Source organism: Callithrix jacchus, chromosome 5 (genome assembly GCF_049354715.1).
Source record: "Callithrix jacchus isolate 240 chromosome 5, calJac240_pri, whole genome shotgun sequence".
NCBI classification, from domain to species: Eukaryota; Metazoa; Chordata; class Mammalia; order Primates; family Cebidae; genus Callithrix; species Callithrix jacchus.
The window spans coordinates 27,499,151-27,513,871 of NC_133506.1; the positions used below are offsets into that span (position 1 = coordinate 27,499,151).

At 39.6% G+C, this 14,721-nt stretch overlaps 1 protein-coding gene across 30 annotated transcripts in view; it reads right to left on the reverse strand.

Moving 5' to 3' along the window:
* The window catches only part of RALGAPA2 (Ral GTPase activating protein catalytic subunit alpha 2), a 346,879-nt gene that overhangs the window by 100,981 nt on the left and 231,177 nt on the right, over positions 1–14,721 (reverse strand). For all 30 annotated transcript variants that reach the window (XR_013535138.1, XR_013535137.1, XM_078371500.1 and 27 more), the window contains 2 exons: positions 14,263–14,418; positions 5,822–5,980 (listed from right to left, as the gene is read on the reverse strand). Coding sequence is in view for 28 of the 30 variants with exons in the window: in XM_078371500.1 (XP_078227626.1) it covers positions 5,822–5,980; positions 14,263–14,418 (315 nt within the window). In the remaining 2 variants the exon portion in view is untranslated. The remainder of the gene's footprint in view (positions 1–5,821; positions 5,981–14,262; positions 14,419–14,721) is intronic.

Below are 14,721 nucleotides of genomic sequence, written 5' to 3' on the forward strand. Positions count from 1 at the left end.
ACAACGAGCTTTCCCTCTATGATAGTACTGGTAGAAAATGCAGGTGTTTCCATTCGAAAAAGGAAAATCAAGGACCTACTCATAGTCTAAGATGATTCGTGTTGCCAGGTTCTAATAAAAAACAAATAAGAAAATAGGAAAGAATAACCCTTTCTTCTATCTTTAGTAACACCACACTTCAAAAAATTTATTTAAAAAATATTCTATATAAAAAAATAAGTGTACTTCCTCTTATGGCTTACACTAAAAGCAGTCCAGTAATAGGTGAGGTGGACTTGTAATGAAAGTATTCATGAAAAAAAAAACACAAAAGAGCAAAAAACCCAGCACCAAAAAACTAATACATTTCAAGTATAGCACAGAAAATACTACTGAAAAGATAAATTCTCTGATTCTGGGGCAATGAGCGCTGCTTCCCTTTCGCAGAAGTTCGGTGTGTTCCAGATGTCCATCCTCCTTGCTAGGCTGAGTGGATAACTGTGTGTAGGAACCTAGAAGTCACATGCCGAGGGGTTTGGGGAGCGTGCTGTCTCTTGAGCCAAAAGGCCCCTCCTACTGAGTGGCTCAGAGGCAGAGAATGAGAGCTGCTTTGCTTTCTTACACTACCATTTGCCATTTGGTATGCACTTACACAGGCTGGCTCTGGCTCGCCAAAGGAGAGAGGACGAAGCAAATAAGAGGAAGACGTATATGCAAAGACCAACTTAAAGGGAAACAACGTCAACTTCTGAGGAAAATCAATTGAGAAGCAAGTCTAAAAAGCCAAATTGTTGTTAAAGATAAAACACAGCTAAGAGTTAATAATAGCAGGCTATAGATTTTCTTCCATCTGCAGCACGGCTTATTGTATAAATAAATGTTCTTTAGTATTCTTCAGCAACTGCTCGTGGGTGACTCAGTCTTTCAAAAACTGAACAAAAGGAATAATACAAATCCCTTGTATCCAGGGAATTCCTCTAATTAGAAGTGGCAATGAATTAGAGAAGAAATTTGATTTTAATTTAACATCTGCAAATGACAGATGCCTTTTCACATAGTTCTCAATGTCATTCCTTTACTAAAAATAATGCTAATAACAATAATCACAAATTATCCAAAAAGAACATAATATAGTAATCCATTTAATAAACATTTTGGTACATTCTGGTTGTTTGGTATTTTCAATGATCTTTTCTAAATAAATAATTCTTTGTATATTCAAAGGTTACCAATATACTTTCTCTGAGAATTTCCCAGAGTATTTTAAAGGGCATGATTTACTCTTAAACAGGTTAGTTGGTTGAGACTAGAATAAATATTTAAGAAAACTGCACATATAAATAAAAAGAAAGAAATTTACATAACCATGTTACAAAGTCGAACACACTCCCTATACTGTGAGGCCAAACTAGTAAGCTTAAAAGATTTCCTTTCAAACTCAGTGCCAATCCGAGGCTCCTTTCAGCATCCCACGTACAAATGCTCTTGTAACTTCTGGCATATCAGCCTTTTCCCAGCATTTCTGGGCACCTGTTCCAGGCATAGGTCCTGGGCTAGATGTCACTCTGAAAAGGGATGTAGGAACACACATACACACACACACACACACACACACACACATTCTCTCTCTCTCTCTCTCTCTCTCTCTCTCTCTCTCTCTCTCTCTCTCTCTCTCACAAAAGATGCTGAAACTTCAAGTCAGTGACTACATCCATGATGCTCTGGGGATAGTCAGGATTAATCATGTACAGGCATCTAGGAACAAGAGGATCCCAAAAAAGGCATTTAGAATCCCTGAAAGGACTACAGCGAAGCCTTGGTTCTCAACCAGCATTTCACAGCTGAGGAAGCTAAGGTTCAAAGAAATGGAAAGATCTGCCCAAGACACCTACCAGCCTGTGGTGGGCTTAGAACTGGAACTCTGGTGTCCCATCACCTGTCTTATTACTCTTTCCCTCCTATGCTTTTCAGAAATGACCAAATCAGTATCATTTTTTCTCCATGCGCATATGTACCAGGGCTGAGTAAGTAGAGTTCAGAGGACATTAGCATGTTTCCCATTTACAAAAAGGACACTCTGGTTGAGGTGAACAGGGGGACACTTCACCAAAACTTCCTCTTGTCTCAACTGCTCCTTCTCAAGGCTGCTTCTGAACATCTATCCTCCGGCAACTGGTCACCATCAACCACTACTATGCCTGGAAACAAACGTGCCCAAACCACTAAAACTTACCTTCAAAAATTTCTAAAGGCAAACACTTTGCCACCAGTATTGCTTTCCAGATACTGAAAGGGAGAGAAAGCAGTGTGGGTACTCACTACAGTGTGGAGGCTCTATGAACCGCTTCTCTGAAGAACAAATCGGGCATTTTCACAAACCCGTTGAATCACTCACATTCTGCTCTATATGCAAGTCTTTCCTTGACTGCGGACTTAGTAATAAAAGCTGGAAAAAACATAAGTCTAACAATAACACATTTCTTTTCTATGGCCAAAGAACTATTGTGTCAATATTTATGGAGATGGACTTATTTTGATAGTCATTTAACAATGAAATGATGCTGCTAAGCACACTGATTTTTTTTTTTTTTTTTATTTAGTGAAAAAAAGAAGTTCAATACAAAGCTCAAGAAGTGAACAGGCCTTCTCAGATGAGAGGGTTTTATGCACTCACACAAGCACACCCACACTTCTTCAACATACCATTCACAAATGCTGTGTATTATTAAGAGGAGGCGGATTCTGCCAGGCACATAATTTGTATATTTAAGGGAGGTGTATGGAATGAAAAAGCGAAATATGTTAAATTTCAAAGGACTTGGAAGCAATGCTGCCTGTAAGCTTGTATTACAAATAGCCCTACATTATTACATACGCTATTAATGAGGCCAAGTGAATGAAAGTACAATTTGAATATGCATGACTCTATCCAATGAGCAAGACTTTTGTGTACTGATGAGGTTTTTTTTTTCCTCCTAAAAAGGATTAGAATTATTCTTAGAGAAGTATGGCTGCCCAGAGAACAGTAAAATAAATGTACTGAGACCACAGAGTCATACTATGTTCAGATGAAATATACAGGTGCTAAAAGAATACCTTTGACTCTACCTACATTTGCAGAAACTTATACATATCCTGTCCTCCAAAAGGAATATTCCTTAACTTCAAGCCACTGTGTCATTACAATTTCTAAGAAAAAAAATAATGATTTTGGTGGAGATCCCTAAAAGCAGGCAAGGTTAAATAAACCTTATGAGTACAAAGCCTTCCCTTCCACAGTAAGGAGCACTAGTTAAAAGGCTGGGGAATGGGTAAATTATTGCACCAAATGGCTGAGAATTAATCTCTGCTGACTAGCTGTAATCTAACGAGGCGTCTGTGTCCCAGGGAGCCCGCAGCATGTCCCTGGCGGTATGTGCAGTGTGTCGAGTCTGCGTGGCACCCTTTGTCCTCGCTCACAGGCGGCCTTTCCCCTCATTGTCCATAATATCCTCATGCATCTGGGACGCGTGGAATGCATTCATACTAACAGACTTACCATTGTTTTCTCTCAGAAGCTTGGTTGAGCAAAGACTGCATCACGGTTACTGATAATTATATTGCTTAATTAATCAAGACAAAAAAAATTTGCAAATCATTGCCTGGTTGCCAAGCAGGGAGATAAAAAATGACAACAATACAAGCTGAAGCAATATAACAAAAGTAACAGCTATCTGATCAGAAATTCTTATATAATGAAGCTATTAATGCTAAATCGGTTAATGTTAACATTGCTCCAGGTGTCTCTACTTAGATGCAAACAAAAAGGCTAACATTATGGACATAAAAGGCCAAATGTTGCCATGGATTCTGTAACCTGATAGAGAGGACAGCCTTTTCATTTGATTAGGGAATGCAATTTAAATACCAGGGACTGAAGCCAAACAAACAGACTTTCCCTCCGCAAGCCTCTTGCATTCACCCTGGGGTCAGTGGTTGGTGAACAAAAGGTCAGCCACACTTGCCCTGGAAATGTCTGGATTAATTTTATTACATTGTAATGGTTTGTACTTTAAATGTAGGGATAATACTAAATTTCCAGTTGGCCATTATTCTCTTCTTCCTTTTAGGCTTTTTGAATTAAAATATTAAGAAAGCAATTTACTCAATTCCTCTTGTCAGAATTTATAACCAAATTCATAAAATGTACAAACATTTTATAAGAATCTTACAAGGTATGTTAATAATTATTTTCATGCATTTTAAGTGTACTATCTTTTTAAAAAATCACTTTGATTCTATAAAGTGAATTAAAATGCCTCGTATGCTCTTTATTTACTTTAAAAATAAAGGTGACTTTTTAGGACAATAAATGACATTTTAGAGAACCATGTTGAAAATGAGCTAATAAAGCCAATTACTCCATACTAAATATTAAAGAAACACATTTCCTATTTTTGAAATCTACAAGACACTAAATTCACTGGTTCCCTTATATTAAAATTTTCAGTTTAATTCTTTAAAGTAGTGCTCTTCATGGACAAATACAAATGTTAGCACTAAGAGCCGTTTTCATACACAAAACTGAAAAACTTCATGCACATGGAGATCAGAATCAAAATGATGCAAATATTTAATATGAAGCGACTTTTGGCATCTGCGTTCCCTGAATAGAAAAGAGGGTTCCCTTTATGTCAGGCTTTGCAACAGCGAGAATGGGACTTTTATGAATTCAGGAGTTGACCCACACTGCATTTACTCTGAGAATAATAAGCATGTTAAACTTGGAATCATTAAGTATTCCCTCTCCAAGTAGTAACAACAAAAAATAACAACAACAATAATAATACCAGCTAACACTTAAGTAGCTTTTACTCTGGACCTGTCACTGTTTGAAGCACTTTCTATTTATTAGCTCATTTAATCTTAACAACTTTAACCCTTTAGATCAGGTCATAAATCCCAAAATGAACAATAAATCTGTTGCCTATTATTTCAAAGCTTTAAAAGAGTTTTCAGAAGGGTAACTTTCAGCTCCTTCAGGAAACCAACTTGAAATTAAAATGAAGATTATATTTATTATCAAGCTGAAAAACATAGTCATTCCTCCTGAGGAATGGCTTAATATACTAACGTTTAATTTTAAAACTTTAAAAACAACTTTCTATGAGTAATTCTAAAACAAAAACCAGTCGCTACATAAAGCATGGCTAAAACACCACTAGAGGTATGAAAAGGATCGAAACTGCAGCCAATTTATTATACAGCACACAGATCATTGGATTGTTCCAGCTCTTCCCATGATCAATACCAATTGACATGGCTGAATTGATTCTGTAGCAAGGTGCTCCAATTGTTGAAACTCATCACGTGGGCTGTGCTCCAGAGGCTCGGCCTCTTCATGGACATGCCTGCAATCATGCAGGACTGACCCCATTAGCACAGTCACAGGCTCAGCAAGCGTCCGTATACCAGGCAAGGTTGGATTCTATACCCACAGTTCTCCACAAAATGCTAGATGTGACGTGGGGTTCCTTCAACTCTTATTATTAATCACCATGCCAAAAATTTCAAGTTATAATTTTTCAAAAGTACAAAATTTAGGAAACTTAAAACATTTAGAAACTAATAAATTTGACATTATAATTTCCAAAAGGGCCTAGTAATACAATAATAAAATTTTGTGCTCATGATGAAAAATTTTGAAAATCCCAATTCATATTTAATTGCTATATAGCATGTAAAGACATTCAACAATTGGATGAGAGTCCCCTTTAACATACTTCAATTACTGATTTTCAGTGTCAGTGAATCACATGGCAAATGCCGTATGAGTCAGTGTAACAATGCAATGAAAACATACCTCAGGTTTCTTCGTTATTGCAATGAAGAACATGTGATTCTTCATTGGGTAAATAATGATTGAAACATCTCCAAAGGCGGTTGGGATAATACCCCTGCGGTAATCTCTGGAGTGTTCAGACCAGACGATATGGACTTCGTCATTCCCCAAGTGACGAAGCTGCAACGGCAAATTGGCTCTCAATTAATCAGGGTGATAACAGCAGTTTATGAGGGGTCGTGGCTTACAAATTGAATTATAAAACTCAAAGGCCAAAAGAATTTACTACCAAAAAATGCTACAACACTGATGTCTTCTATGAGGATTTTAAAAAGCACAAGTACATAAAAACAGCCTGTCGTTGGTACCAAGGTAAGGCAAGCAAGCTTCACAGGCACATTACGACTGGATGGGGCTGAGGCCTTTGTAAGAATTTATTTTCTAACAGAATGTTAGTCTTGCATCAGAGTACTATGCTTTGTATTGTCAAATATGTTTCTAAACAATTAATAACACGTGTCTTTTATTCCACATTGCAGTTGTGCTTTATAAGACTTGTAATTCAACGGTTATTATGAAAATAAGAATATGAACAAGAGAACATAAGCCACTACAACACAATTGTTACCAAATGTATAAGGAACTAGATTTGTGACAAACCTTTAAGAAAAGGATGTATAAAACTACCTTTGCTTAGGAAATGAATAACTATTGCTTAAGTCTGATAAGAACAATCCTACTCAGCATTTAAAGAGTGCTTACTGTATAGAAAGCATGTTCACACATGTCTCCCTTAATCTTCCCACTAACTCTCTTAGGTAGATGACAGCATCTTCATCTTATTGTACAAAAAGGAAATGGGCAATCAGGAAGGTGAAGGCACCACCTACCTGAGGATGTGTGAGCAGCAGTGGCAAAGTGGGCCTGGGGACATGCACTGGGGCTTCCAGCTCAGGGCCATTTCCACTGTTTCAAGGCTACCCAAGCCTGCACCCAAAGTTACTTTACTGTTACTGTTCAGTAGTGTAGCCCACTTGTTTCATCATCTTATACACAAAGAGGTTGTAAAGAACAAAAGCAAATCACAGTCCCCTGGCCTCTTTGAGGAGGCCTTATTAGAAAGATCTCTAAAACCAGACCCTTTGAGAGTTCTTACAGGCCTAGGTTCTGTCAGGTCTAAGAACACCCTTGATAAATCTCCATGACTATGCCACTTCAAGGTGGAGAAAGCTGCATACAAAATCATTTAAGTGACAAAGAATCAAAGTGTGACTAGAAGAAACTAGATTATAAAGATTAAAATGTTGACCCAAGGCTGGGCGCGGTGGCTCACGCCTGTAATCCCAGCACTTTGGGAGGCCGAGGCGGGTGGATCACGAGGTCAAGAGATGAAGACCATCCTGGTCAACGTGGTGAAACCCCGTCGCTACTAAAAATGCAAAAAATTAGCTGGGCATGGTGGCGCGTGCCTGTAATCCCAGCTACTCAGGAGGCTGAGGCAGGAGAATTGCCTGAACCCAGGAGGCGGAGGTTGCTGTGAGCCAAGATCACACCATTGCACTCCAGCCTGGGTAACAAGAGCGACACTCCGTCTCAAAAAAAAAATCTTAACCAGAATTGAAGTTCTGGAACCACAAAGGCTGGTGAGGCCCTCTGACACCTTCTGGGAATTCGAGATTCTCATTCTCTCACATGGAACAGCAGAAGGATGCTCTCTGGCACCATGAATAAGTATTTCTTTCTTCCTTATCTAACAGATGAACATTAAAAATGACTAAATTCAGAAGCAGTTTAGTAAAATAGAGACGTCAAATCTGATGTTTTTAGTTTTGTCTTAAAGTATTTTTAAAAAAGGTTTTCTGGAATACTATGTATTTAAAACATGTTAGCATATATACAGTTTTCTTTAGACTATTTGACCACAAAAAGAAAATATAAGGCAACCTCAACATAGCCTCTTTTCCAATGTTACAAAAGGAAGCTCGTTTGCTGCAAGGCCTGTTTATTCTTCACTCTCTCACACTTCTGGGAACGACTATACAGGCCAGTTATTTAAAAAGAGACCTGTGCCTGTGCCATTGTACCTACACTGAGGGATGCATGATTCAACTGTGTCTGAATGTGGTCTCTGGGACAAATGCAACTGTGGGTGCTGAGCACAAGTCACGATGATCCAGAGCAATTTAATGGCATCTACAACTTTCTAAAAGCAAAATAACCCAGTACATCATTTTTTTCCTTCCCCCTTCCAATATAAAGGTAAAAGAATAGCAGCAAAACATATAGCAAAACCTTTATATAAATAGTTTTAAACAAAATACAACACTAGGCCTTCTAGTAGTGCTGAACATCTCTTTACACTTCTCCATTCCTATCTTTGCTATGGCTTTTCTTTTCCTTTTTCCTTTTTAATAAAACATGCAAAGACATTATGATGCACTCGTAAAATTCAGTTCTTTTGGAGTGAAAACATGGTAGCCAGCATCACCAAGAACCTAATATAGGTATGTTTTCAGGGAAATATGAATAGTATCTAACTGGAACTGTAGGGGGAATTTAGACCTGCAGAAGGTAATTGTGAGAAATGGGGCTGTCCCAGACCTCACACCTACAGCCCTCACCCTGCAAAGAGAGCCAGCTTCAGGGTGACTCTGGGTCCCTTGGTATAACGCTTGCACAAATGTCTAAATGGAAACAGCTCACCTACTAAACACCCCTCAGACGTGCTGCCACTACCCCATGTTGGCACTCTAGTTTCTACGATAGTCCCTTTTGATCCACAAATATTAGTTGCAAAACATTAACCATGATTATTGAAATTTTGTAGTTACTTTCCCATTTCAAATTGGGTTACTCAATAATATAACCTAAGTAAGTCTCTCTTAATCTTACTTGCATCTGAATTCTCAGACCTACAACAGGGAGGGTAGTTTCACACTAACAGACCCAACCTCCCAGTGTGACAATTCTGTAATTAAGGAAGAGCTATCTTTGTGTGGTAACGATATGATATTCATCATCTCAAAGCTGCTTTCAGGGGCACGTGACTCAGACTTCTGGATACGTCACACTTAAATTAGCTAAATCACAAAACTAAAAGCTAAGGCCATGGGAGCATCTGGCTGATAAATCTGGAGCAAATGGCAAAAATATGCCTTCTTTGGCCTATAAGAAAACAGGTAGGTAAAATAAATAAAATTCATCTGGGCATGTCAATAAAATTCATCTAACATATCAACCATGTTAGAACATATGAAATACTCTGGACACCTCAAATTGTTGCCCAATTTAAAAAAGAGTCTATTACAGAGACATCATTTTGTGAGTATTGGAGAACAGTGATTAGAAGCCCTCAAATTAGAAATCCACCAGTGAGTTTAGTGAGTACACACAAGTCAAGTTGATCTGACTCCTGTGTAACTGGGGAAGAACGACGAGTCTCCTGGAATGGAGCCGGTGTTTATGTCAGCTACTCCTTCAACTGCACGACAGGCTCCAGAATGCCTGGATACTTAGCAGGTTCAGAACAAATGCTCGGATTTTAAGTCTTAAGAAATCAATCCCATGCCCCACAACTTCTCATCCTAACAGAGTTTTAAAGTCCCTTTGCCTAAGCCATTCTGTCTGTTGCTGCTGCCGGGCTGCACGCCACTGGTGACACTGGTCATGGTACACACCTAATAGGCTGACCTCCTTTCCCGACTAATTGCATTACATCGCCAGCTGGCTCCAGAAGGAGTCGTCTGTTTGATTGAAGAATTCCTGCTCCTCAGTGGGCCCGGCTGCTACTTTTACTAAGTAACAGTCAGGCCTGACATCCCCATTGTTCAGCTGACAGTGTGCCCATCCTAAAATCTAAGTTTTATTTGTAAATTAACCAAGAAACTTCCTGCCAGAACAGCGCTGCCTGGAGACTGATAATGTGGGCCTTTCATCCCGTTTCACTCATACTGTATCACTGCCAATTTGTTTTTTATGTGCCTGGCCAGCCTGAGGCTATAAAAGCCTTGTAAGACATAAGTGCAATTATAGTCCTGGAGTCAAATGAATTGGACAAATCCAATAGCACAGCTCTGTCCCCACTCTGCAAACCCCTACAGCAGTTAGATTAGCTGTGAAAAATCTAATCTAGCTGGAGCTAACAAATTTCTGCAGTGAAGGATCAAGAGTTCAGTATGGGGTTGCAACCGGATTGCAGAATTGAAAAAGTCCCCCCATGATAGGGGCAGAAGAGAGCATGAAGCACTTTAGAATTTTGCAGCTCATTTTTAAGCTGTTAGGGACAATTTAGTTAGAATAAGACAAGGAACTGTGGGCTGCTGTTACTGTGACTGATTTTTAGTCTAGCTGTGAGATATCTGATAAAGAGAGTTTATCACTAATGATGCTAAATCTTAGAGCTGCAAAAGGTATCAGCTGAATTTTTATTATTACAGTAGGGAATCTTTCAACCAGACCAAGCCTTAGAACATTATTTACAGCATGGCATCTTATCAAGATAACATGTCTTTTCTCGAAAAGAAAAAAACCGTCCTACTTCACTTAAGAAATAATTTAAAAATTTTTATATGTAAACTTTATCTTTTAACAAAATAATTCTCAGTAATAAGAAAATTATAGAATATGGTGACACATTTGCAAAGCAGAAACAATATACAATGTACTGCAAATAAAAAAGATGTGTAAGCCCAGCTTAGGGTCCTGGTAAGCTACACTAGAGTCTGAGATCCTGGTGAACTCTTGGAGGGCAGAGTTCCCTTTCCTGAGAGCTCTACAGCCAGGGCAGCCATCAAAACCCAACAATGAGGCAGCCCCTCCAAGGTCTGTGGGAAGCAGCACGTGGTGAGCTCTTCTGGCTGCAGTATTGGCACCCCCAGGAGGTCATTATAGCATGCTGGGGTAGGAGAGGAAAAGGCTGATGAGTTTTTGAATGCAAATGTGTTCTGTACATCTGAGACACCTTATCATATGAAAGTTGTCTGTCATTGGGCCGTGACTCGAGTTCTGATGTTTCACATGCACTGCTGACTTTATAGGCTTGGTTCTGGACATATCTGCAACAGGTTTTTAAAATATTGAAATATTGCAATAAAGCAAATCACACAAACTTTTGTGTGCACTGGGAAACCAGTGTGCATAAAACTTACATTTACTGTAGTCTACTTAGTGTGCAATAGCATTATTTCTTAACATACATATATTAATTAAAAAATCTTTTATTGCTAAAAAATGCTAATGATTATCTGAGCCTTCAGTGAGTTGTAATATTTTTTCGCTGGTAAAGGGTTTTGCCTTGATGCTGGTGGCTGCTGATCGATCAGGGTGGTGGTTACTGAAGGCTGGGGTGGCTGTGGCAATTTCTTAAAATAAGACAATCAAATTGCCATATTGATTCACTCTTCCTTTCATGGAATAATTACCTGTAGCATGCAATGGTGTCTGACAGCATTTTGAGCACAGTAGAACCTCTTTCGAAATTGGAATAATCCTCTCAAACCCTGTCACTGCTTTACCAACTAAGCTTATGAAATATTCTAAATCCTCTGTTGTCATTTCAACAATGTTCACAGCATATTCACTGAGAACAGATTCCTTCTCAAGAAACCACTTTTCTTTGCTTATTCATAAGAGGCAACTCTTCATCCAGTCAAAATTTTATCATGACATTGGAGTAATTCAGTTACATCTTTAGTCTCTACTTCTACTTCCAGTTCTCTTGCTATTTCTGCTACATGTGCAGTGACCTTCCTCCACTAAAGTCTCAAACCTTTTAAAGTCATCCATGAGGGTGGGACTCTACTTTATCCAAAGTCCTGTGAATGTTGATATCTTGACCTTTCCTGATGAATCACGATGTTCCTAATGGCATCTAGAGTGGTGAATCTTTTCTAGAGGGTTTTCAATGTTCTTTGCCAGATCCATCAGAGAAATCACTATCTATGGCAGTGATAGCCAAGTTCTTAAATAATAAGACTTGAAAGTTGAAATTACTCCCCGATCTGTGAGTTGCAGAATATGGATACTGTGTTAGCAGGCATGAAAAACAACATTGCATCTCCTTCAGAGCTCTTGGGTGATAAGGTATATTGTCAATGAGGAGTAATACTTTGAAATAAATCTTTGACTCTGAGTGGTAGGTCTCAACAGTGGGCTTTAATTCTTCAGTAAACCATGCTGTAAACAGATGTGCTGCCACCCTGCTTTTGTTGTTCCATTTATAGAGCACAGGCAGAGTAGATTTAGCATATTGTTTAAGGGCCCTAGAATTTGAAGAATGGTAAATGAGCACTGGCTTCAACTTGAAGTCACCAGCTGCATTAACCCTAACAAGAGAGTCAGCTTGTTCCTTTGAAGCTTTGAAACCAGGCATTAACTTCTCCTCTCTAGTTATGAAAGTGCTAGATAGCATCTTCTTCCAGCAGAAGGCTGTTTTTACTACATCGGCAATCTGTTGTTTAGGATAGCCACCTCCATGCCTGATCTTAGTTAGGTCTTCTGGATAAGCTGCAGCTTCTATACGAGCACTTGCTGCTTCACCTTGCACTTTCATTTTATGGAGACAGCTTCTTTTCAAACTTCAGGAACCAACCTTGGCAAGCTTCAAGCTTTCCTTCTCCAGCTTCCTCACCTCTCTCGGCCTTCATAAAATTGAATAGTGTTAAGGCCTTGCTCTGGATTAGGCTCTGGCTTAAGGGAATGCTGTGGCTGTTTTGATCTTCTGTTCAGACCACTAAAACTTTCTCCATATCAGCAACAAGCCTATTTCGTTTCCTTATTATTCATGTGTTCACTGGAGCAGCACTTTAATTTCCTTCAAACACTTTTCCTTTACATTCAAAAATGGGGAAATGCTTGGTGCAAGAGGCCTAGCTTTTGGCGTATCTCAGCTTTCAACATGCCTTCCTCACTAAACTTAATCAATCCTAGCTTTTGATTTCAAGTGAGAGACATGCAACTTTTCCTTTCACTTGAACACTTTGAGGCTATTACGGGGTAATTAATTGGCCTAACTTCACTACTGTTGTGCTCAGGGAATAGGAAGGTCCAATGAGAGGAAGACTGACAGTGAACGACCAGTGGGTGGAGCAGTCAGAACACATCCAACATTTATCAATTAAGTTTGCCATCTTATATGGGGAGTCTGTGGTGCCCCAAAACAATTACAATAGCAACATCAAAGATCACTGATTACAGACCATGGAATGAGATGTAATAATAAGAAAGTTAGAAATATTGTGAAAATTACAAAATGTGACAGAGACACACATGAGCACCTGCTGTTAGAAAAATAGTGCCGATGGACTGTTTGATGCAGGGTTGCCACAAATCCCTAGTCTGTTAAACGTAATACCCGTGAAGTGCAATGAAGTGTGTATGCCTGTACATAGCGCAGGTGTCTGTGGCTGCAGCGGTGAACCAGCGAAACTGCACACTAAATAAAGCAGGTACAGCGAGGCCAACCAACCAATGTAAAGCATCTGGGTAATGGCGCAGGGGAAATAAAAGAATCCATTAGACCAATGGGCACTGATGAGGGATGATGGTCAGAGACATCTTCCCAGGTACCGTGTTAAGCAATTTTATAGGAATTCTCATTTACCTCACTCAACAATGCTGTAACATAGGCTGTGTTTTTAATCTCACTTAGTAGAAGAAAAACGGAGGCACAGGCTGATGAAATAACTGAATATACAACTGATCCCTGGTCCACCGGTCACCAAGGCCTGGCTATAACCACTGCAGTAGACTCCCCAATGGCCAGCCTTAGTCAGCATGCGAGGTGGTGTCCTCAGTCCCTTGCACCCTTGCATCTATGTGGTAGGGAGAGAGTAAGGTGGGGATTCTAGGTTCCCCACCTGCTAGCAGGCCAGGTGAGTGCCGATCACAGTTGCTCTGAGATGCTCTTCTCACCTGGAAGCTTACAGAAGCTGATCCAATTAGAGGCTTCCTTCCAGAGTCAAATACCTCTTCTATTAAGGCGCTCCTCACATTTAACACAGGGTTGCCTGAAGCAAACATCCTGCAGGTTGGAGGTTCCTCAGGGGTAGATGAGGTTCCCTTTGAATTCTAAAGAAAACTGCCCACAGGGCAAGTTGAAGAATGAAAGGTAAGGGGCAACAGTGGGGCTGCTGGGCAGCTGCACAACTGTACTTACGTTGACAGCTGCTGCCAAATCGCCCTGCAGCAATTGCTTTCCCAGAGCCCCACTAGTACAGGGGTCTCATACTTTGTGACCTATGACAATCTGGGAGATCAAAAATGTCATTTTCCATTAGGTAATATTAATGGGAGGGAGGTAACAACATTTAAGACCCTTCCTTTTCATAAACCTTAATCTCAGGATTGCAGAGTTCAAAGGGAACTGTCTCTATGTGTGTTCTGCCCTGGTATTTGTCTTGTCCTAGGAGAGCCTCAACTACAAACCAGGGCAGCTAAGAATGGTGCCTGAGGAGACCCCTTACCTTTTTGGTGAGGGAATCATCTGAGTCTGACGGCATTCGAGTGGAAACATGGAAAATCACTTCTACGGTCGAGGTAGCATAGTAAGGGGCCGTCTGCCCAGTGCTGCCATTGCGCTGAAGACCACCCATGAACCCACAGTGGGTGGAGAGATCCACCTGACAAACATCACAAAGAAGAAAGAATGAGGATCAAAAATGAGCTGTTCTTTCACTAAGCAGGGCTGTGGTTTCAGAAAAAAATTAATTACTTTCATTTTTATGTCTTTCTTTCTGATTATAAACAAATGTAATACAAAGTAAGACCAGATTAAAATGTTAAAGAAATAAAAAATAAAAATGAAAGTGCTCTATAGCCATACCAACTGAATAAACCGCTGTCAAACTTTTGGTATATATTCTCTAACTTTTTTTCCCCACCTGTATGTGTAAATGTATGTGTATATATGCATATATGTGTAT